At 44.0% G+C, this 25,399-nt stretch overlaps 1 protein-coding gene across 1 annotated transcript in view; it reads right to left on the minus strand.

Moving 5' to 3' along the window:
- Window positions 1–11,567: 11,567 nt before the first annotated feature.
- Window positions 11,568–25,399, minus strand: part of LOC132780158 (leucine-rich repeat and fibronectin type III domain-containing protein 1-like protein) — a 151,518-nt gene continuing 137,686 nt past the window's right edge. The window contains exons 3-4 of the mRNA XM_067460844.1: window positions 13,622–15,016; window positions 11,568–12,272 (exon numbers count right to left, since the gene is read on the minus strand). Of these exons, the coding sequence (XP_067316945.1) occupies window positions 11,768–12,272; window positions 13,622–14,997 (1,881 nt within the window). The 5' untranslated portion in view covers window positions 14,998–15,016 and the 3' untranslated portion in view covers window positions 11,568–11,767. The remainder of the gene's footprint in view (window positions 12,273–13,621; window positions 15,017–25,399) is intronic.

The following is a 25,399-nucleotide window of genomic DNA, read 5'->3' on the forward strand; positions in this document are numbered from 1 at the left end:
AACTGTGACCTATTTCTGCACTCTTCCCTTTAATTTGACACTCCGGGAGCTCCTTCGGTAAAGCCGATTTAAATGTGTTTTGGGTTGGCCAGCTTTCCTACTAGGCCTAAGCTGACCCGGATAGATCCCAGTAGTTTAGTATCTGTTCCCACCTACTGAGTTAACAGAGCAGTAAGGCTCTTAAAAATATTTTGGGAGGAGAAATCTCAGTGTGATACTAAGTGGCTGAGAATTAAGTTTGGATGAATTTGTCTATTTGCTTTCTCTCTCCATCATTTTCGGTTCTTAGCTTAGTTTGAGTATGACCTTGTTTTTTTCTTTTTTTAAAAAGATGGTAGGAAAATGGGTATGAATTTTCTTCTAATACATGAATATGGAATAAAAGACTTTAGCCATCAACAAAAAAAATAAAAAAGATTTTAGCTCTTTGAGAGCTACAAAATCTCAATATCATGCAACTATCTCTATTTGTCAAGAGCATCCCCAATTGATCCTTTGTTGTCCAACTTTTTCAGCTGCTTTTTATATTGCTTCAGATTATCTCTCCTCCACCTCCTTTCCCCCTTCATCAATTGCTGCAAACTGAGATCAGATAGTAAAGTAATTTGCATTCAACTTAGGAGTAAGGAAATGAGAGGAGGGATTGAATCTTTACTTTCTCAGTAAATTAAAGCAAACTGTTTCAGCATCTCCTAAATTGCCTCTCATTTCCCATTAATATTTGTTGTCATTTTCATCACACTCCAATGTCATTTATCAATGAATCCTGATTTTCATCTATAAACACTTGGAGGGTATACAATAATGAGATATGAAACCCATATAACTTTTTCCTTGATAGTTTTAATTCATCCCAGTGCTTTGCTTCCAGTGGAATATCTTTTATCTTTTTCTTTTCACCATGTCACCCATCAACGCATTTTGAAACAAAGCTTGGGCTGAATAAATTTGCTTGTTTCTTTTCCTTTCTCCTATATATTGTGTTTTTTTCCCTTTTGTGTTCCAGACTAATTGTGAGAGCTGTTCCGCAGTGGAACTCTCTGCCTCGCAGTGTGGTGGAGGCTCCTTCTTTGGAAGCTTTTAAACAGAGCCTGGATGGCCATCTGTCAGGGGTGCTTTGAATGTGATTTTCCTGCTTCTTGGCATAATGGAATTGGACTGGATGGCCCATGAGGTCTCTTCCAACTCTATGATTCTATGACTTATGTTTGCACTCCCCAATGACAATTTCACCTTTAAACCATGCCAAAAACACATGTAGATTTTTTGCAACATGTTGTAATCACAGACAAAATCGGAAGAAGTGACTCACACTCATACGTTATTTCTCTCTCTCTTGTGATGTAACATTAGTTGAAGTCAGGATGGAGAACTAGAGAAGTTGGGTTGTTGTAGGTTTTTTCGGGCCATGTTCTAGAGGCATTTTTCCTGACGTTTCGCCTGCATCTATGGCAAGCATCCTCAGAGGTAGTGAGGTCTGTTGCAACTAGGGAAAAGGGTTTATATATCTGTGGAATGACCAGGGTGGGACAAAGGACTCTTGTCTGTTGGAGCTAGGTGTGAATGTTTCAACTGACCACCTTGATTAGCATTTGATGGCCTGACAGTGCCTGGAGCAATCGTCAGGAGAAAATGCGAAACGTCAGGAGAAAATGCCTCTAAAACATGGCCATATAGCCCGAAAAAACCTATAACAACCCAGTGATTCCAGCCATGAAAGCCTTCGACAATACTAGAGAAGTTGTGTGGACCACTTCTACCTACACAGACAATGGGCCATATAATTGCTCTAAACATGAACCGAAGTGCCATCATATTGATTCCAATTCCATGAATTGTTCAAATATGGCGTATGCGTTGTCAGACATAAAACTGGAAACAGATCTTGTACTATTACTGGTTGCATAGAAGAGGAAATATCAGCTGCTCTTGCTTGCCACAAAAGCAGGTAAGAAACAACACTTGCCAACTCTCCCCCTTTTGCACAAGCAGGAGTTGTCTCTACTTGTCACAAAAGTAGTGGTCACCCTGATTTGCATTTGGCAAACCGTTGCATATGCAAACAACCCAGATTTTCTGGTAATTTGGGTGCTTCTATGTGTGATGGCCATCTTTTGATTCAGAGGCGTTTGTGGCATCCAGAAACCTGATTCTAGTTTCCACATGCTTTGAGAAAACTTCAAAAATGTTTTCTTACATCAATGTGAACTGAGGTCTAGCACTTCTGTGAAGTATGAATCAGGCTGAGTTGTTTTGGATTCAAGATACACACTGCACTTTGCCATGGCTATTAATATATGTTTGTATTTATCGAAGATGATACACTGAGATTTGGTGACAGATTGTTGAGATACCAAAATGTATTTTGCAATGTATTGATTTTTTTCAGGTCCCGGAGTCCCAAGATCATCAAAGAGTTTGACCCTTTGGGGCTATTGATCCCTTTTCTCACCTGCTTCTCTTCCAAATCCTTTTCTTCCTTGGTGAGAAAAAACCCCTTCAACGTGAAGATAAGCATAGCTTTCATTTTTGGTGAAAAAGGTTTTAAAAATCCCTTTTGTGCAGTCTAAACAGTGTTTAGTCTTGTTCTATTGTGGGAGAGTTTTCTTTAAAAGTCTTGCAATTTCAGCAATCTCGGGAGAATATGACTTGAGAGAAGAGCATCCCTGTGTCTTGCAGGCTGGAGAATAATAGAACGTCTCTTTTAGTGGTGACCCCAAGTAGCTCTAGCAGAGAGAAGAAGCCACCTCATGATGGTTAATTTATGTTTGAGTTAGAGAACACCAATTATTTGACCATCCTGGGGGTCACTAATGGAAGCTTAGGCACATATTATTTCTACTGAGTGGACAAAAGAGCTGGGCATGTTTAGCCTGCAAAAGAGAGGGCTGAGGGGAGACATGATGAGGGCCATGTATAAAGATGTGAGAGAAATCATAGGGAGGAGGGAGCAAGCGTGTTTTCTGCTGCCCTGGAGACTAGGATGTGGAACAATAGCTTCAAACTAAAGGAAAGGAGATTCCACTTGAACATTAGGACGAACTTCCTGCCTGTGAGAGCTGTTCAGCAGTGGAACTCACTGCTGTGGGCTGTGGTGGAGGCTCCTTCTTTGGAGACTTTTAAACAGAGGCTAGATGGCCTTCTGTCAGGGGTGCTTTGAATATAATGGGAATGATTGGGGTATAGGGTGGCTACCTGTGCTCGATGGGGTTGCACTCCCTCTGAAGACACAGGTCCTCAGCTTGGGGGTGCTTCTGGACTCCACTGTGACACTTGATGCCCAGGTGTCAGCGGTGGCTGGGAGGGCCTTTGCACAGTTAAAACTCGTGTGCCAGCTGTGCCTGTACCTCATGAAATCTGATCTGGCCATGGTGGTCCATGCCCTAGTCACCTCTAGGTTGGATTACTGCAACACACTCTACGTGGGGTTGCCCTTGAAGACGGCCCGGAAACTACAGTTGGTCCAAACATTGGTAGCCTGACTACTCACGGGAGCTGGTTACAGGGAGGGGTATACCCCCTGTTTAAACAGCTCCACTGGCTTACAATAATTTTCAGTCCAAATTCAAGGTGTGGGTTATCATCTATAAAGCCCTAAACAGTTCGGGACCTGCTTATCTCTGTGATCACATCTTCCCCTATGATCCAGTGCGTACCTTGAGATTCTCTGAGGAGGTGCTGCTCTCCCCCCCCCCCCCCCCCCCGGTGTCTCAAGCACGGTTGGTGGGGAAGAGGAAGAGGGCTTTCTCGGTGGTGGCCCCCTGGCTTTGGAATTCCCTCCCCAGGGAGATCAGACAGGCTCCTACTTTGTCCTCTTTCTGGAGTCAACTAAAAACCTGGATGTTCCGGTGTGCTTTTGATTAAGCAGTCCACCAGTAATTTTCCTGTCCCTACTTAAGTTCAGCACTTTATACCGGCCCTCTTATGGTCTACCTCAACATGTTTTGATGACAGTATTTCCAGCCCTACCTATTTGATTATTGCTTTCATTGTGCTCCTGTTGGAATGTATTGCACTCATTGAGTCTGTACCTCAGCTATGTTCTTTTCCCAGCCATATTGTTTTTACACTGTTTACAATTGTTGTTTGTATTTTATTTTTATCTGATGTTTTCAATCTGTTTTATTTGTGTGTTTTACTTGTAATTTTGGGCTTGTCCCTTGTAAGCCACCCCAAGTCTCTTAGGGGAGATAGTTGGCGGGGTATAAAAATAAAGATAATAATAATAATAATAATAATAATAATAATAATAATAATGCAATTTTCCTGCTTCTTGGCAGAATGGGGTTGGACTGGATAGCCCATGAAGTCTCTTCCAACTCTATGAATCTATGAATTAGGAGTATCTACATAGCAAGTCGGAGCCCCCGGTGGCGCAGTGGGTTAAAGCACTGAGCTGCTGAGCTTGTTGATCGAAAGGTCGCAGGTTCGATTCCGGGGAGCGGCGTGAGCTTCCGCTATCAGCCCTAGCTTCTGCCAACCTAGCAGTTCGAAAACACGCAAATGTGAGGAGATCAATAGGTACTGCTCCGGCGGGAAGGTAACGGCGCTCCATGCAGTCATGCCGGCCACATGACCTTGGAGCTGTCTACGGACAACGCTGGCTCTTTGGCTTAGAAATGGAGATGAGCACCACACCCCAGAGTCAGACATGACTGGACTTAATGTCAGGGGACTACCTTTACCTTTACCTTACACAGCGAGTCATTGGATGGGGAGGTGACTCAGAAATTTGACTTGAGATTTTCTATTAAGCTTTGTTCCTAATCAAGTGATTGAGATTCCCCAAAGGAAAACTGGCAGCCAGCTGTAGGTACAAGTTGAGCAGAAATGAATATTTACAAGGATTAAATGGGGCAGCCATTGGATCTGCTATTACCGGGATGGCAAATTCTGTATTTTTTCCATTCCTCCTCCTGGGACTGTTAAATGGAAGACTGTTGGGAGGCAGCAATAGGTAAGGCAGAATGAAGCTCTAATCCCCTCCAATGAGCATTCACCCTCAAATGAAACTTTCCTTCAATTCCAGCATTGCAGGGAGTGAAACATTGAAAACCATTCATGCTTAAAAGATTTATTTTGCTGGTAACTTTGCTCAGCCCCTCTTTTTTTTGTGGATGCCTGAACTGTATTTCTAAAAGCTCATCTTGAGTTCAAATTTTCTGCATTGCTAGAAATTTGAAATTTGAATGAAAAATTCATGGAGAGAGGAGAAGTCTCACTTAGGTAGGCACTCGGCATTGCCCGTATTTTGCCCCACTCCTCTTGTAACCTCAGCTGTTGTTGGTACAAGACCCAAGTTGGCCAGATCCAGCAGGCACCTGGATTCAAATGAAGATTTATAGTGTGAGGAATGGGGAAAATCTATCCCACACCAACATGAAGATATGTGTTCGTTTTAGATCCAGCCTTCCCAAGCAGACACAACCAAAACTTGTACCTTCTTTGTGTGAATTATAGGCAACAGGTACAAGTTCTTCTTTGACTGGAGAGAACCATATTATATCACTTAGGCTTTAAAGATGGGACTGATGTTCTGTCGGGTGGCTTGTGTGTTGGAAAGGTTCAATTCCAGGGAGCGGTGTGAGCTTCAGCTGTCAGCCCTAGCTTCTGCCAACCTAGCAGTTCAAAAACATGCAAATGTGAGTAGATCAATAGGTACCACTCCGGCAGGAAGGTAACGGTGCTCTATGCAGTCATGCCGGCCACATGACCTTGGAAGTGTCTGTGGACAATGCCGGCTTAGAAATGGAGATTAGCACCACACCCCAGAGTCAGACATGACTGGACTTAATGTCAGGGGACAACCTTTACCTTTTATAAGCTACAAAGTTTTTATTGTGTTACCAAAACTGCTTTATGTACAAGATCTACGGATTTATTATGCAGCTTTGCACTTTATCTCATGCCCTCGTCCTATGATTACAGCTCTGGACTTACTCCCATATCTTTGCCCTATTGTTTACAGGCTGGCCATGTTTACATTAGCTACTGCCATTGACGGAGGAGTGCTGTTTTATTCTGAGTTTTATGTTATTGTTTATATACTTATATGTTTTATTCAAATTGCATTGTATATTGCATTTTATTTCATGTCCTGCTTTTTAGGCACCTAGTGCCTTGTGTAAGCCGCCTCGAGAGCCTTTGGGGAAATGGTGACAGGATACAAGAATAACGTTGTTACTGCTGCTGCTGCTGTTGTTGCTATTTTAGCCAAAACATGATCAAATACATTAGGTTTTGGAGAAGGACTTTTAAAGACTAAATACGCAAAGCCTGCAGAGTGGGTGGACAAATCTGTAAGTTTCAGTATCCCCCACATGTCTTCTCCCCCCCAAAAGGATCTCAAATTCTTTCCATTCCCAAACAAGATAAAATGTACACATTTTTATCCAAAGTGGATTAAAACTGAACCCAAACTCATCCTTACTATATATCTCTATGCCTTGGGGAGGCAGCTTAAAGCTTTAGGGAGGCCAATCTTATTTTTTGAACAGTGAATCAAATAACTCTGGGGCATATTAGGCTGTACAGTTATAATGCTATGATCCACTTTAACAGTTATGGTAACATCCGATCTAATCCTTGGATGTACATTGTAGGAAGGGGGAAATAGACTCCTCATAAAGAGGGCTCTAGTGAAAAATTATAAACTTTTGTGATGTCATAGCACATCTCCATGACAGTTGAAATGGAATCAAAGTGTTCTAACTGTATAGTGTGAAACGACTGATATGATTTGCCCTTCTCAATTCCTGGGCTTTGTGGCATGGTTGGTTGATACCAACTTAAGTAGTGCCATTGAAATTCTCCTGAGGTCTTTCCACACTTGGGCGAGTATAATGCTATTAATCCACTTTAACTACTTTAACAGGAGCCCCCAGTGGCGCAGTGGGTTAAACCCCTGTGCTGGCAGGACTGAAGACTGACAGGTCGCAGGTTCGAATCCGGGGAGAGGCGGATGAGCTCCCTCTATCAGCTCCAGCTCCTCATGCGGGGACATGAGAGAAGTCTCCCACAAGGATGATAAAAAAAAATCAAATCATCCAGGCATCCCTTGGGCAATGTCCTTGCAGATGTCCAATTCTCTCACACCAGAAGCGACTTGCAGTTTCTCAAGTCACTCCTGACACGACAAAAAAAACCCCCCTACTTTAACTATGGTTCTAAGGGCCGGGCTGTAGCACAGCTGGTTAATTGCAAGCAGCAATAGATCACTGCCGACCAGAAGGTGGCAAGTTCGAAGCACAAGTCGGATTGAGCACCCGACTGTTGAGCCTAGCTTACGGTCCACCTAAGCAGTTTCAAAACAGCTGAGCTGTGAGTAGAAAAATTAGGCACCACTTAAAGCAGGGAGGTATTTTACAACACCATAAAAATGCCAGTGATCAAAGAACAAGGAGGAAATACTACGATCAAAAGGGCTCAGCATCATAGTGCAGTGGTTCTCAACCTGGGGTCCCCAGATGTTTTTGGCCTTCAACTCCCAGAAATCCTAACAGCTGGTAAACTGGCTGGGATTTCTGGGAGTTGTAGGCCAAAAAACATCTGGGGAACCCAGGTTGAGAACCACTGTCATAGCGGATGAAGTGACAGCACCCCCTGTGGCTGGAATCGAGCATAACCTCCAGGCGCCGAAGTTGGAAAATACCAAAATACCTCTGTCTGTCTTGTACATCTAAAACAGTATTGAATGTTTGCCATGTATATGTGCATTGTGATCTGCCCTGAGTTCCCTTTGGGGTGAGAAGGGCAGAATATAAAAACTGTAAATAAATAAATCCCAGGCATGGGCAAACTTCAGCCCTCCAGGTGTTTTGGACTTCAACTCCCACAATTCCTATCTCAGCAAATACAAATGACAAATTAAATCCTGCCCACCCACACCCCACCCCAGATTTGGGCGTATTGGGCATTGGGAACTCCATAATTGGTGGAGTTCAGAATGCTCTTTGATTGTAGCTGAACTATAAATTCCAGCAACTACAAGTCCCAAATGACAAAATCAACCCCCCCTCCCAACCCCACCAAATTTGGGTGTATCGGGTATTTGTGCCAAATTTGGTCCAGTGAATGATATCAGATATTTACATTACGATTCATACCAGTAGCAAAGTTACAGTTATGAGGTAGCAACGAAAATAATTTTATGGTTGGAGGTCACCACAACATGAGGAACAGTATTAAGGTGCCGTGGCATTAGAAAGGTTGAGAACCACTGGCTTAAAGTAGGACTTTATGTCCTGCACTTATGGGATGCAATCACAGCCATCAATCTAATCTGGCAGGAGAGACCATAAAAGGTCTCATTTGATGGATCAGGAAGAAGAAAAATACACCTCAAAATGGGCTTCAAAGTAAAAATGCTATACGGAGAAAGAGGGTGCGCCCCTCCTGCCCTGACACAATTAAATCATGCGCAGTCCTTTATTTCAAAAGATGTGCTGCTACAGATTGGATCAGCGCAACACTGTTTGCAGTTCAACTCTGTTTGGCTCACACTCAATTACCAGAAAGGCTTTCCTCCTTCATAATTCAGCGCTCTTGGAAGCCTGAAGAAAAGGCAATCGGCATTTTAATAGTGATGTAGTGATAAGAAGCCTGCCGAAGAGCTAATCAGGGTGCAAGGGTGCAGCAATTTCACAAGCTGCTATTAAATCAAGCCCTTTTAGAAGTAGCGTGGCAGGTTTCTGGCCTCCAAAACACCCCACTTAACCGGCAAGGGTCTTTTTTTTCTTCTTCCTGGAAGGGTTGTAAGTAACAAAAGCAGAAGGCTCAAAATCAAGAGCTAAGATTGGTAATTTGGTAGCTCAACCTCATCAGACAAAGATAGATGTTATGCCCCTAACCATAACTAGGATGGGTCTTATCTATTGGGACAAAATACCTGGATCCAGGACTGGCTGTTTACACAATGCATAGAACTTCTGGGGAGTATCTCAGGTTTCTGCAATTAATTCAACTGTGCCCCACATTAGGTAAACTCGGTGGTTTGTCCAGAGTTTGCAGGAAACTCCAGAGTATCTGCAGCAAGATCAGGCCTGTTTCTGCCCAATCCACTGTCTAGATCAGGCACGGGCAAACTTTGGCCCTCCAGGTGTTTGGGACTCCAACTCCCACAATTCCTAACAGCCTATCGGCTATTAGGAATTGTGGGAGTTGGAGTCCAAAACACCTGGAGGGCTGAAGTTCGCCCATACCTTGCCTAGATGGACACCACCACATAATCTTTTCCTTGTGCTGTCCATCCTGATGCCTTCACTGATGCTCCCTGCTGGCCATTGAGCTCCCTAGGAATGCCTGGCCATGGTGGTCCTGTCTGCTGATGTCAACATCAGGCCAGAAGGAAAAGGTGGCTCTATCCCAATCATGGGCAAACTTTCTAACTTAGGGGCCACATGACAGGCCAGAGTGGGTGGGTGGACTAGGAGGGAGGGGTTTCTCCCTAAGCCCCCTCTGTGCCCTTTCCTCCCCTTCCTCTTCTCTTTTGGATGCAGAAAGTGAAGGAAAGACAGGAAACGTTTGGATATTGAAAGGGTTGGTCTTGGTCAGGATGAGATGGTGGACAGGAGAGAAAAAGTGTATCCACGAGACCCTGTATTGCCTACTCCTGATATAGAATCCTTGAGTTGGAAGAGACCTCCAAAGGCCATTCAGTCCAACCCCCTGCCATGCAGGAAGGAACAATAAGCACTCACAATATGCAGCCTCTGTGGGAAAGCCTCAAGAGAAGGAGACTCCATCACACTCCCAGGATGCCTATGCCATTTTCTAGGAGGTTTCTTCCTAATAGTTTCAGCCCAATCTCTTTCCCTGCCATTTGGAACCATTGCTCACTTGTGCCCTGGTCCCTAGAGCAGTAGAAAATCGGTTCCCTCTTCCCTTCTCCTCCTCAAGGGGATACCCTTTTAAATCTTGAAGCATGGTTCTTATGTTCCCTCTTTACCTTCTCTTCTCCCAGCTAAACATCCCCCAGGAGGAAGGGAAGAAGGGAAGAAGGAAGGAGAATGGAGGAGAGAGGGAAGCAGGGAGGGAAGAGGGAAGGAAAGAAGGATGAAAGTGTGGGGGTGGAATGGAAGGAGGGAGAAAGAGGGAGGGGAGGGAAGAAAGAGAGGAAGGAAAAAGAGGGAGAGTGGAAAGGAGGCAGGAAAGAGAGAAGGAAGGATGAAAAGGTGGATGAGAAGGAAGGAGGGGGAGAAAGAGGGAGAGAGGTAAGGGAGAAAGGGAAGAGAGAAGGAAGACAAAAGAGAAGGAAGAAAGGAAAAAGAGGGAGAGAGGAAAGGAGGGAGGAAAGAGAGAAGGATGGAAGGATGAAAAGGTGGAGGAGAAGGAAGGAGGGGGAGAAAGAGGGAAGGGAGGAAGGGAAGAGAGAAGGAAGGAAAGACAAAAGGAAAGGAAGGAAGGAAAAAGAAGGAGTGAGGAAAGGAGGGAGGAAAGAGAGAATGAAGGTAGGATGAAAAGGTGGAAGAAAGGGAAGGAGGGGCAGAAAGGGAGAAGGGAGGAAGGGAAGAGAGAAGGAAGGAAAGACAAAAGGAAGGAAGGAAGGAAGGAAGGAAGGAAGGAAGGAAGGAAAAAGAGGGAGTGAGGAAAGGAGGGAGGAAAGAGAGAATGATGGATGAAAAGGTGGAAGAAAGGGAAGGAGTGGGAGAAAGGGAGAAGGGAGAAAGGGAAGAGAGAAGGAAGGAAAGACAAAAGGAAGGAAGGAAAGAAGGAAGGAAGGAAGGAAAAAGAGGGAATGAGGAAAGGAGGGAGGAAAGAGAGAATGAAGGAAGGATGAAAAGGTGGAAGAAAGGGAAGGAGGGGGAGAAAGGGAGAAGGGAGGAAGGGGAGAGAGAAGGGAGGGAAGGAAGGAAGGAAGGAAGGAAAAAGAGGGAGGAAAGGAGGTAGGAAAGAGAGAAGGAAGGAAGGATGAAAGCCTGGAAGGGAAGGTGGAAGGGAGGGAGAAAGAAAGAGAGAGGTACGGAAAGAGAGGGAGGAAATGAGGAAAGAAAGAGAAGGGAATGATAGGATGGTGAGAGAGAGGAGGGCCTGAGAAAAGAGGCCAAGGGGCCGCAACCGGCCCCTGGGCCTGGGTTTACCCATACCTGTTGTATCTCCTTCTTGAGTGGGAACCCTACTCTAACATCAACAGAAGGCTTAGACAATGGCCAAGCATTCATAGGGAGCTCTATTGCCAGAAACAAGTAGTGCCAATGAGAACTAGACAAGGGAAAGTCCAGGACAGCAGAGTTGGTCTTGAGGCTTTGGACTGGCCGTGGAGCAACTATGATAGTAGCCATATGCACCAAACCTAATCCTCACCTGGGTCAAGCATTATGCTCCGGACTGGCCCCTGATTAAGTTGCCAGTGTAGATGCATCCTAGGGAACAGTTCCATCACTGAGTGACAAGTAACTACCAGGAAGCCCTTAAGTGTAAAGATGATGTCACCTCTGGTTGCAATGCAGCCCATGCTCACATGACGTGAAACCCAACACAGCCAGAGGGGGATCCAAAGGCAGGTTATACCATCATCAATCCAGACCTGATTTTAAGTCTATTATCTAAGAATGATTTGTTTTAAAAAATTCTTGCAAACCACACACTTTATATTTAATATTGTGCAACAAAAATAGTTAAGAATGCAAGAGCTTTTACAGATTAAAAAAATAGTTTTTTTAAACCATCTGATCTTAAAAATAGACAATAGTAGTGAAGCTTAAAATGCAACCACAACCAGTTTCAGTTTTGGGCCACGCTTCAGAGCGAGGGAGAGGCCTCAGCGTGGCTACTGAGAGAAGGCTTCACTTCGCAAAGCGCCCGTCTCTGCGGGTGCGACGCGTTCACACTCCAAACTGAGGACGCTTTTGCCTCTCTGGGGCAACCCTGAACATTCCCGCTGCAGCCCCTCCGCCAGCTTGGAGCTGGAGTGGGCCACAGAGCCGCTTTGGCTGCCGTTAGTCTGAGAACAAACATTGGTCACTTTTGTGGTTTTGTTTTTGTGGTGGTTGGTGTAAACTTTGTACTTCATCAGGAGAATGAAGATGAAGACCAAAACGGATGCCACAATGATGCCTCCGATGATGATGATCATAGTCCCACCAAGGAACTGGGCATGGAGGGAGCGGCATTGCCGGTATTCCTCCTCCGTGGTGAACTGCACACATCCGACTACCATGGTTGCCGTCAAAGACGTCACTCCATCATCATAAACGGCAAGGACACAAAGATCATAGTCACGCGCAGCCACCAGATCTGTCAGGAAGAAGGACTTACTGGAAGCTGGAATCATCCTGTAAAGAAACACAGGACAGTTTACATCACCAGAAGGACAAAGTCCAATGCATTTTTATATCCTAGGACTCAGGGATTGCTATGTGATGCTTTGGACTTTAGAAGGGAGAGGTAAACACAAATGCTTATGGCTTCCTTGGTTGTGTGGCACATATAATGCATGAAACAGCTAGCTTAGATGTTTTTACTACTTGCCCTTGTTTTGAGGACAGTATGACCCCTTATCCACAAGGAATATAGTAGAGTCTCACTTATCCAACCTTCACTCATCCAACATTCTGTATTATCCAATGCAGTCTGCCTCCCGCCCGAATCCACAGCTGTTTTAATATGTTGAGATATTTTGGTGCTAAATTCTTAAATACAGTAATTCCTACATAACATTGCCATGTATTGAGCTGCTTTTTCTGTCGATTTGTTGTAAAACATGATGTTTTGGTGCTTAATTTGTAAAATTATAACATAATTTGACGTTTAATAGGCTTTTTCTTAATCCTTCCTTATTTTCCAACATTTTAACTTATCCAACATTCTGCCGGCCCGTTTATGTTGGATAAGTGAGACTCTACTGTACATTCTTCTGGATATGTGAAAGTGTGAATAATAGCAAATCCTATAAAATAATACATAATAATAAAACTTTATTACTATTCCACCCTATCTCCCCGAGGGGACTCAGGGCAGAATATAAAATAAAGGGCGAGCCCAATAATGCCATAAAGTCACACTGGAAGAATCAGAAAATGCCTAGAGAGGAGATATTTTGTCAGATATGAATAAATGAAACCACAGATATAAGGATCATATTGAATATTTAATTCTTCTGAAATCCAGCAAGGTGGCAACTAGCCTAGCATGGTTACTGAAGTCACAACAAAAACCAAGACAAATTAAAATTACCACTTCAAATTTTCTTGGTGACTTATGCATGCATAACCAGAGGTAAGGAGCCCCCGGTGGTGCAGTGTGTTAAACCACTGAGCTGTTGAACTTGCAGACCGACAGGCCTGGGAGTGGTGTGAGCTCCCCCTGTCAGCCCCAGCTTCTGCCAACCTAGCAGTTTGAAAACATGCAAAAGTGAGTAGATCAATAGGTACCACTCTGGCAGGAAGGTAACAGCGCTCCATGCAGCCATGCCAGCCAAATGACCTTGGAGGTGTCTACAGACAATGCCGGTTCTTTGGCTTAGAAATGGAGATGAGCACCACCCCCAGAGTTGGTCATGGCTTAATGTCAGGGGAAAAACTTTACCTTTACTAGCCAGAGGTAAAATCAATGTTAAGTATTTTTCAGGCACTGTACAAGGAGGTATGAAATAACTCCTGCTGTATGGTGTTGGTCTCATTACCTGTACACTAGGATCTCATCAGCTGAGCTGTTGTACTGGATCTGGAACATTCGTATTCCTGGGATGTGATGCTGGGAAGGCCACTGGATGAGAGCAGAGGAAGAGGTCAGCTCAACCACCACCACCTTCCTCTCTTGGTGAGATTTGGTTTCATTGGGGAAGCTTGACTTGGCAGAGATAAGAATGTCTGAGGGTTCCGGGTCAGCTTCTTTATCGCAGTTGGTGCTGTTAGCCAGCTGAGGGTAGGGTTTAACCATGAGTTCAATGGGGGCAGTAGAGACCCCAGCAGCATTGGATGCGATGCAAGTAAATTCCCCTTTCTCTTCCACAGAAGCCACCAAAATATCCAAGGTCCCATTCTCATAGGAAACTGTTCTGGAAGTGTTGGAGACCAGCTTGCCCCCAGGCGAAATCCAGCGAACATATGGCTCCGGATCACCCACAGCTTTGCACTTCAAGGAAACACTCTCTCCTTCCATGACCACCTGCTTAGGAGTCTTGTGAGTGATCATGGGAGGCTCACAAACAAACTCTTCCTCTCGTATAGTCCAGAAGTACTTACCCATCAGTTCTGGAGGAGAGGCACATGTCTCCAGGTCATCTTCCCTGGTCAGACGCCGTAGCCAAACAAGTTCACAGTTGCAATGCAAGGGGTTCCCCCCAAAACTCAGCACCAAGGAGGACAAGGGGGATCCCTTTGGCTTGGCATAGACAGGGATGCGGGAAAAGAGGGGGTCAGGGGGGATCTTTTTCAATTTGTTGGAGGTCATGTCCAGCCGAGCCAGTTTGTGAAGTTCTGAGAAAATCCCTTCTGGTACAAAATCTATGAGGTTATGATCCAAGCTGATAGTGTTGGCATTTGAAAGCCTCCCGATAGTTTCCCAAGGAATATGAACAAGGTTATTATAGGATAGATCCAGATCCTCAATTATGTCAATGAAATCCTCAAAAGACCCAGGCGAAATATAGTGCAATTGGTTATTACTGAGGATCAAGTGGCGAAGATTAATTAACCCTTTGAAGTGATCCTCGCCAATGGAGGTGAGTCGGTTACTATCCAGGTGTAACGCGTGAAGGCCTTTGAGATCAAAAAAGGTGTAAGGCATGATCTGACTGATTGTATTCCGGGACAAGGTCAAGTGAATCAGGTTCGTCATGTTGGAAAAATCCTTCCGCCGCAGGCTGGTAATGAAGTTGTCCATCAGGCGGAGCTCAGCCGTTCGCCGGTCAATGGTAGGAGGGACAAAAAGCAGCCCTGTCTTGGTGCAGAGGATGGTAACTGAGGGGGAGAGAGTCTGGCACCTGCAGCGGGGTGGACACATCATGGCCTTCACCACAGTGCCCATGACCAGCAGGGAGAGGACCAGCCTTTCCATGGTAAGGTATACAAGCCACCTGGAAGAGAAAGAAAGGGTGGGGAGACATCCATAAGAAGAAGATCAGAAGCCTTGTTGAAATCATTGACACCATTCGAGACCTGGCATCCTCTTGGTAACATCCATGTAAGTACACCTGCTGTCAAGTGGAAAGCTGGGCAGGCTTGGTTATAGATAACAATCATAGCCTTTGCAATATTGTGAAGGATGTCCTTTGAGGGAAACAACATGCCCTAGATCAGGAGTTCCAAACCTCTATTTTTCTCAACAGTTTTAGACTTCAGCTCCAAGAATCTTTGGGCTCTTCCAGACAGGGTGTTATCCCAGGAGCATCCATGTTTTTAAAAAGCGGATGTTCCCCGGGGCCCAATCTATACACACCCCAAAAGCACGTGGGCATCCAGATGTTCTTCCGGGACTTCCTGGGAGAACACTGGGACACTGTAACCCTCTTTCCAAAAGCCCCCAAAAACAGCATAAAACAAAAACAAAAAAAACTTACCCGGCCTCCATGAGATGTCTACTAGAGCTCTTGTGGTGCCTACAAATAATGTGCCTGGTGAAGGTTGGGGCGGGGGAGAGGAACAATTTTCCTCTTCCCTCCCTTTTCTCCTTGGGTGTCATTTGTATGTGCCAGGAGAACTCCGGCAGCCATCTCATGGAGGCTGAGTAAGTACTTTTGTTTTTTAAAGGGATTTTGTGGATGGGGTTGGTATTCCCACAGTTTTCTGGGCTAATTTATCCTGGAAAAAATATGGGAATACTGTCTGGACTGCAGACACCAGAAGAAGAAGGAGGCACGGAATAAACCCACTATCAAATTAATTCACCACAAACTAGGGTTTTCTTGGTTTGTGGTGGATTAATTAAGGTTTGTCCAGGACAATGTCTGGACAGCCCCCTTTTTATTGTGGAAACTCCCACAATAAAGTGGCTGTCTGGATGCGCCCTGTAATAGTTATTCAAGCTGCCTGGGCTTCTGGGAACGAAAGTCAAAAATACTTGGAGGAACAAAGTTTGTAACAAGAGATTTGTCTTAAAAGAGTCAAACAGAGCAAAATGAAACACCAAAATATCCAAGGGAATCACAAACAGAACATTTAGGGGGAAATTGAGAAAATCTGAGTTGAATTTTGGGAAGCTGTGAGGAGAGTTCATAGATAGGTGTTACTGTGTGCTGTGTGTGTGTGGATTAGGCACAAAGCTAGATATTTGATTTATTATATAATATATATAATAACACACACATCATCACAGCCATTTCTCCAGAGTAGTGACCATGATGACCCCTAAGTGGCAAGTCCAGGGCAACTGTGAGGCTAACTTGGGCCCCTTCCACACAACTTAATAAAACCTCACATATTCTGCTTTGAACTGGAATATATGGCATTGTGGACTCAGATAACCCAGTTCAAAGCAGATATTGTGGGATTTTCTGCCTTGATATTCTGGGTTATATGGCTGTGTTGCCCTTGGATAAAGGTCTCTCACACTTACATATGACCTTTCATTGTCATTGTGGAGGTTGCGGTTCTCTTCCACCACCCACAGTGTACAAAGTTTCCCAGGATGTAACTCTGTAGCCATTATTTTGCTGATAGAAAGGGGTGAGATGTAAGTCCCTTCCACACAGCCCTATATCCCAGAATATCAAGGCAGAAAATCCCACATTATCTGAGTGTGGACTCAGAAAACCCAGTTCAAAGCAGATATTGTGGGATTTTCTGCCTTGATATTCTGGGTTATTTGGCTGTGTTGCCCTTGGACAAAGGTCTCTCACACTTACATATGATTTTTCATGCTCATTGTGGTGTTCTCTTCCACCACTCACAGTGTACAAAGTCTCCCAGGATGTAACTCTGTAGCCATTATTTTGCTGGTAGAGAGGGGTGAAACTCAGACTATCTGGGCAATTGTTTGCACTGCATTCCTTTCTCCACAAAGATCCTAAAGAAAAACACATTGTGTACATATTTTCAGCCTGTCTAGTTTTATGAGGTACAGGATTCAGCCATCCCTGATGTAAAAACCCATTAATTTTTTAAAATAGTTTTTATTGATTTTCTTTAGATATATCAATACATCAGTACCCATTCATGAGACAAAACTATTAGAAATCTTTTTAGTGTGAAGACAGGCAGCTGATGTCAAAACAGTCAACACCAGAGAAGAAACAACTAGCCACCTGTCAGTTTGATGTGATGAAAAATGCACACAGTGGAGGAAGATGGGCCTCTCCTGCCTTTGGTTTATTTATTTACTTATTTTACTCTATTCTTCTAAACATGTCTGTCTTCACCCGGCTTTCTCTTTCATCTCCGTTGCTTCCAGGACAGCTGCTGGGCTCTGCCTTCGGCATTTGATCTCACCACTTCCACTGATATGACTGCTGCTTGCATTGTTCAAACCTTGGATTGCAATCACCTCCTTATTCAAACATTTCACGTTGTTCCCCCTTGCAGGAGCACACTCCAGTTTCATACGCCTTTCATACTGTGTTTCTCACTTTTCCATCCATCTGACACAGGTATCTATGGCTCCAGTGAAATATTGTTGTGACAATGTGTGCGGTGACTAAATATGTGGCTGTGCAACTTTCTGGCAGTATCTGCTGTGCCACAACAACTGTGTTAGTGCAGTTGAGCACCTTCAATATTGCACTTCCGTTCAGTAATAGAATTGCGCTGGTTCCCCAATCAATGGTCCCACAATAAGTCTTTCACACAACCTTGTAACCCTACCTTCCTGCATTACACCTCATCCAGCATACCTGCAGTTCATTAATTTTTAAATTATTATTTTCTTATTTAATGCAGAACTGTAGTACTATATCTATCTATATTTCCCCATCCCATCAATAGCTAGGGATAGGGGAATTGAAGGTGGGGGTTGGACAGGATTGGTTGCAAAATGCACATGGTGCATGTGATAGGGACAGTCACCAAAGATGACTATCTCACTGTAGTGTAATGCATTAAGGACAATTTAAAATGGTAGAGACTGAAATACCAAGAACAGTATCATAGAATCATAGAGTTGGAAGAGGCCTCGTGGGCCTCATTTTATGAAGCAGGAAAATTGCATTCAAAGCTCCCCTGACAGATGGCCATCCAGCCTCTGTTTAAAAGTCTCCAAAGAAGCAGCCTCCACCACACTCTAAGGCAGAGAGTTCCACTGTTGAACAGTTCTCACAGTCAGGAAGTTCTTCCTAACATTCAGGTGGAATCTCCTTTCCTGTAGTTTGAAGCCATTGTTCCGTGTCTTAGTCTCCAGGACAACAGAAAAAAAGCTTGCTCCCTCCTCCCTATGAATCCCCTTCACATATTTACACATGACTCTCATCATGTCTCCTCTCAGCCTTCTCTTCTGCAGGCTAAACATACCCAGCTCTTTAAACCGCTCCTCATAGGGCTTGTTCTCCAGACACTTGGTCATTTTACTTGCCCTTCTCTGGACACATTTCAGCTTGTGTCCAGAGAAGGGCATCTCCCTTCAATTGCGGTACCCAGAATTGGACACAGTGTGATTCCAGGTGTGGTCTGACCAAGGCAGAATAGAGGAGAAGAATGACTTCCCTGGATCTAGACACTAGACTCCTATTTACGCAGGCCAAAATCCCATTGGCTCCATGACATTGTTGGCTCATGTTTAACTTGTTGTCCACGAGGACTCCAAGATCTTTTCCACACATACTGCTGTCAAGCCAGGCATCGTCTCCACCTAAGTGGAGTATCTTGCATTTGTTTCTGTTGAACTTCATTATGTTAGTTTTGGCCAATCATCTTTCTAATCTGTTAAGACAGTTTTGAGTTCTGCTCCTGTCTTCTGGAGTATTGGCTATCCCTCCCTATTTGGTGTTGTCTGCAAACTTGATGATCATGTATTGTCGAAGGCTTTCATGGCCAGAATCAATGGGTTGCTGTGAGTTTTCCAGACTGTATGGCCATGTTCTCTCCTGATGTTTCACCCACATCTATAGCAGGCATCCTTAGAGGTTGAGGGGTCTGTTGGAAACTAAATGAGGTTTATATACCTGTGGAATGTCCGGAGGGGGGGGGGGAGGAGAACTCTTGTCTGCTTGAAGTATGTGTAACTGTTGCAATTTAGCATTTAATGTCCTGCAGTTTGAAGGCCTGGCTGCTTCCTGCTTGAGTGAATCCTTTGTTGGGAGGTGATTAGCTGTCCCTGATTGATTCTTGTCTGGAATTCTCCTGCTTTTTGAGTCTTGCTCTTTATATACTGCTCTGATTGTAGAGTTTCTTTTTAATACTGGGAGCCAGAGTTTGTTCATTTCCATGTTTTCCTTCTTACTGTTGAAATTGTCAACATGCTTGTGGATTTCAGTGGCTTCTCTGTGTAGTCTGACACTGCAGTTGTAGGAGGGGTCCAACATTTCTGGACAACTCTAACATTCCACAGATATATAAAAATCACTTTCTTAGTTTCTAACAGACCCCTCAACCTCTGAGGATGCCTGTCATAGATGTGGGCAAACCATCAGGAGAGAATGCTTCTGGAATATGGCCAAACAGCCTGGAAAACTCACAGCAACCCATTGATGATCATGTCTTCTTACTCCTCAGAGCTCCCGGTGGCACAGTGGGTAAAAGCGCTGAGCTGCTGAACTCGCTAAGGTTGCAGGTTCGAATCTGGGGAGTGGGGTGAGCTCCTGCTGTTAGCCCCAGCTTCTGCCAACCTAGCAGTTTGAAAACATGCAAATGTGAGTAGATCAATAGGGACCTTTCTGGTGGGAAGGTAATGGCACTCCATGCAGTCATGCTGGCCACATAACCTTGGAGGTGTCTATGGACAATGCTGGCTCTTTGGCTTAGAAATGGAGATGAGCACCAACCCCCAGGGTCAGACATAACTGGACTTAATGTCAGGGGGAAACCTTTACCGTTACCCTCATCTAAGTATAGTAACTTCATTTTTTTTTTGTCAAAATGACAATAACAACCCAGTAAATGCAGAACTTTTGAACGTTGTACTTCCTGGATTGTCGTCATCCCTTTGAGCAGGCATGTAGCCGGGGGGGGGGGGGGGGGACTTTGGGGGCTTAAGCCCCCCCCCCCCCCAAATCCTCATGGTGGTCTGCGAAAAGGCCTTGCTGGTACATTATTTAAACTGTTATGTTTATTCATATCATGATCTGATCACCATACTCAATATACCTCATATGCATGGGGGTATTGGGGTAACGATACAAAAGGTTTGCTAGGGTAGACCCTCTTTCACTCAGACTCAGCCCCCCCCCCCCCCGAATCAAACTCAGCCCCCCCCCCCCCCCGAATCAAAATCCTGGCTATGGGCCTGACTTTGATACTGTTTTTCATATTTCATCTTTTAATAGTTTCAGTTGTCTTCGTGACTAGTTTATTATTTAGTTTATTATTACTACACTAGCTGTACCTGTCATGTGTTGCTGTGGCCAACCATCCCTCCCTCTCTATTTCTTTCTTTCCCTTCCTTTCTTCCTTCCTTCCTTCCTTCCTTCCTTCCTTCCTTCCTCCCTCCCTCCCTCCCTCCCTCCCTCCCTTTCTTTCTTTTCTTTCCTTCTCTTTCCTTCCTTCCTTCCTTCTCTACCTCTTTCCTTCCTTCCCCTCTCTTTTTCTTTCTCTCCTTTCTTCCTTCTCTACCTATTCTTGGACTGTAACTCCAAGCAGTCCTCCTGATTGATCTATCTGCCTGCTATCTATCTCTATCTGATCTATATATCTTATCTATCTGGAGGATTGCTGGAGGTTGCAGTCCAGGAATAAGAAATATGTCTGGATTGGGATGCTCTCAAAGGAATCCAAGGAGAAGCAAGCTTGCAGCTTGGAAGCAGTGCATTTGGAGCATCCTCCTCCCCTAAAGGGCCTGGTCTAAGGAATGCTGGCAGATGTCATTTTTGCACATGTGTTGTATCATCATCTACCTTTTTGGGGGTTTTAAGTCCTTTCCACTGCTTTTGGGAGGGGTTTATGAGTGATGGTCACTCATTGGCCTGTTAGGGGTGTAGTGTCGAAATTTTGTGTCAATTCGTCCAGTGGTTTTTGAGTTATGTTAATCCCACAAACTAACATTACATTTTTATTTATATAGATGTAACTGGATTGTATTGCGTTCATTGTGCTTTTATGTGTTTATGTGCATCACTCTGACAGCTTTGGCAATAGAGTGATTCACAGTTTGGATGACTAATCAAAAAGACAAACAAGTTGGACAAGGGCTATCCATATGGGGCACATTTTTCACCCTTCACTTACATCACAAAAAGCAGACTGATGCTGAAATAAATTGGGGAGTCTTAATGGTGCCAGTGCCTCCTTCCAGTAATGGTTTTCCTCCACAGATCAGATACAAATGCTAAGGAGAAAGGACTGGAGAAATTGAGACAGAGCCTGAGAAATAGCTAACTCAGGAAGAACACAGTCGGCTCACAACGCCGTATATTAAAACAAATGCATTGATGGTATGAAAGGCCATTAGTATAGTTCAGTTCATAAAAGCGTAGATGCACAGTCAGTTCACAGAGGCAATTTCATTGCTTTAATCAGAATAGATTTCATAACCATCCGAGAGAGAGAAGAGAGAGAGAAGAGTATTCTGAGTGTTGTTTACCCGCCTTGTGTGACCCCTTGGTTCATAATCATACAGCGACATAATCTAATTATATATATTATCTTCCTTATTATTAACCCTGTCGTAATCAGGGGCAAATTGTGTCTAATTGAAATAACTCTCTTTAACCATCATGTTGCGGTATAATGATAATTATTTTTAAAAATATTTACTGCCATCATTTAACAGCTTAGATTGCACTATTTAGGGCCACAGTGGTGCAGCAGGTTAAACTGCTAAGCTTCAGAACTTGCCGACCAGAAGATTGGTGGTTCAAATCCATGGGACGGGGTGAGATCCTGTTGTTAGCCCCAGCTTCTGGCAACCTAGCAGTTCAAAAACATGCAAAATGTAAGTAGATCAATAGGGACCGTTTCTGTGGGAAGAGAACGGTATTCCATGCAGTCACTTGACCTTGGAGGTGTCTATGGACAATGCTGGCTCTTGGCTTAGAAATGGAGATGAGCACTACCACCCAGAGTCGGACTCAACTAGACTTAATGTAGCAAACTGGCAACCAGTGGAGCTGGTGTAACATGGGAGTTGTGTGCTCCCTGTATGCTGCTCCAGTTATTAACCTGGCTGCTTCTCATTGGACTATTTGAAGCTTCTGAACAGTCTTCAAAGGCAACCCCACATAGAGCGTGTTGCAGTAGTCTATCCTATATGTGACGAGAGCATGCACATTCATTTACTTGGATTTATATTTTCAACTACATGGTGAATAGGCTGAAATGGCAGCAATTGTGTTCAAGATAGCAAAGGTTATTGCTAAACTAAAAACACACAAGCAAGGGGAGGCTACAGCAGTTTGCTTATATGTGAGCCTCCAGCGAAGGGTAAGATCCCTTCTTATTTTCTTCCCTTTCCCACAGCTGATAGAATTGAGTGCAAAAGTATATTGTATACTTCTTTGGACCTTCCAGTGGCACAGCAGGTAAACCGCTGAGCTGCTGAACTTGCTGACTGAAAGGTCAGTGGTTAAAATCTGGGGAGTGGGGTGAGCTCCTGCTGTTAGCCCCAGCTCCTGCCAACCTAGCAGTTTGAAAACATGCAAATGTGAATAGAACAATAGTTACTATTTCGGTGGGAAGGCAACAGCGCTCCATATAATCATGCCGGCCACATGACCTTGGAGGTGTCTATGGACAACGTCAGCTCTTCGGCTTAGAAATGGTGATGAGCACCACCCCCCAGAGTCGGACTTAACTAGACTTAATGCTAAGGGGAAACCTTTACCTAATATTGTATATTTGTTTTTTTACGCTCAGCAATCCAGTATAGAATCCTACGTAATAATAATTTCACAGGTTTGATTATTCATGGGATTGAATTAATATCTTCCAGCTTTTGGTGGTGCAATGGGTTAAACCCTTGTGCCGACAGGACTGCTGACCAAACGGTCAGTGGTTCAAATTGGGGAGTGGGGTGAGCTCCCGTCTGTCAGCTCCAGCTTCTCATGCGGGGACATGAGAGAAGCCTCCCACAGGATGGTAAAACATCTGGGCATCCCCAGGGCAATGTCCTTGCAGATGGCCAATTCTCTCACATCAGAAGAAACTTGCAGTTCCTTTAGTCACTCCTGACATGAAAAAATAATAATATGTTATCTCTAGGAGTTTTAGTGTATTTATTGTATTTTAATTCTGTTTTTACCACAATGTTACTATTTAATTGTAGCCCCCAGTGGTACAATGGGTTAAACTCTTGTGCCGGATGAACTGCTGTTCAAAAGGTTGGTGGTTCAAATCCAGGGAATGGCATGAGCTCCTATCCGTCAGCTCCAGCTTCCCATGCAGTGACATGAGAGAAGACTAACTCAGGATGGTAAAACATCCGGGTATCCCCGGTGCAATGTTTTTTGCAAACAACCAATTCACATTTGCTGTATTGGTTCACCGTCCGGAAAGGAGCCACCGGTGGTGCAATGGCTTAAACCCTTGTGCTGGCAGGACTACTGAATTACAGGTCAGTGGTTCAAATTTGGGGAGAGTGCATTGAGCTCCCTTTGTCAGCTCCAGCTCCATATGCGGGGACATGAGAAAAGCCTCCCACAAGGATGATAAAACATCAAATATCCGGGGTTTCCTTGCAAACAGCCAATTCTCTCACACCAGAAGCGACTTGCAGTTTCTCAAGTTGCTCCTGACATGAAAAAAAAAATAGGTTGGGATATGAATTAAAATTTAACACCATTATAACAGATACTTATATCCTCAGTGAGAGGCTCTACAAATTCCTAGAAAAAACATATTAATCATCAGTTCCACAGAAGTTATACCCAAAAGTGTGGTGGGCCAACTAAATAAATAAATACATTCAGAAGCAAGGAGTCAGAAGCTCACTTGCATGGTTTCTGGAGAAAAGGAAGCTTGCCTGAATATGAATGATTGCATTCTATGAAGTCAACACTGACTGAAGAACAAGACTGAACTCAGTCTTTTATCGTCTGTTTCTCTCCCTGCCTTATGAACGAGAACTCACAAAGCTCCATGAATGTGATATAAATTAATAACACAAGCTTCCATATGCAAAATCATTCCAACCACTAAGGTATAACTTATGTATGTTAACCAATTTAAACTTGAATAAGAAGGATTGTAGTTTAGTGGGCAGAACATCCTCTACACATGTAGAAGTTCTAGGGTCAATCCCCAATAGCGTCTCTAAGAACAAGTAGGAAAAATCCTGCCAAAAATGCCCAAAACTCACTGTTGGCAATATAGGCCTAGAAGGATTACCTATGGGTTTGTTAAAATATTCCTGTCCTGACCTTTATCAAAAGATCCCAGGGCAGGAAAAAGACAAGAGGACAATTTAAATGCGGTTAAATTCAAACATGTAAATAGTTTCAAATGATTCAAGACAAATGCTAAGGCTCTGACTCCGGCCCCTTCTATATTGCCATATAAAATTCAAATTATTTGCTTTGAACTGGATTATATGCTAATGTAGACTTCAGCACAGCTAGTTAATCCCCAGCAGCAATAGATCAAACCAATTGAAAGGTTGGCAGTTTGAAGCCCGCGTCGGGGTGAGCACCCGACCTTCAGCCCAGCTTGCTGTCCACTTAAACAGTTCGAAAACAGCTGTGAGCTGTGAGTAGAGAAATTAAGCACCACTTAAGCGGGGAGATATTTTACGGCGCTCCATGCAGTCATGCTGGCCACATGACTTTGGAGGCATCTAGAGACAATGCTGGCTCTTTGGCTTAGAAATGGAGATGAGCACCACCCCCCTGAGTTGGACACAACTGGACTTAATGTCAGGGAACTCTTTACTTTACTTTACTAAAAAGGAAATACCCAAAAATGCTACGATCAAAGGAAGGAGGAAGTCTTTGTCATAGAGGATGGAGCAACAGCACCCTCTGTGGCCAGAATTGAGCACAGCCTCCAGGATGCTGAAGTTGGGAAAATGCCGACATATACCTTTATCTGTAGGCTGTCCTGTCTGTTTCAAGGCATTGTTTGCCATGTATATGTTCTGTGATCCAACATTCGGGGTGAGAAGGGCTGAATATAAATGCTGCAAATAATATCTATATAAATAAAAATGCAAGGTTTGTTTGTGGGATTAACATAACTCAAAAACCACTGGACGGATTGACACCAAATTTGAACACAATATACGTATCAGGCCAACAAGTGACCATCACTCATAAAAACACTGAAAAACACAGCAGAAGAGGCTTTAAAAGCCTAAAAACAAAAAAAACACATTACAACACATGCGGAAAATCATATACCCCCCCCCCCCCCACACACACACACAAACATATACACGCACAAAGCAC

This window comes from Anolis sagrei, chromosome X (assembly GCF_037176765.1).
Source record: "Anolis sagrei isolate rAnoSag1 chromosome X, rAnoSag1.mat, whole genome shotgun sequence".
NCBI lineage: Eukaryota > Metazoa > Chordata > Lepidosauria > Squamata > Dactyloidae > Anolis > Anolis sagrei.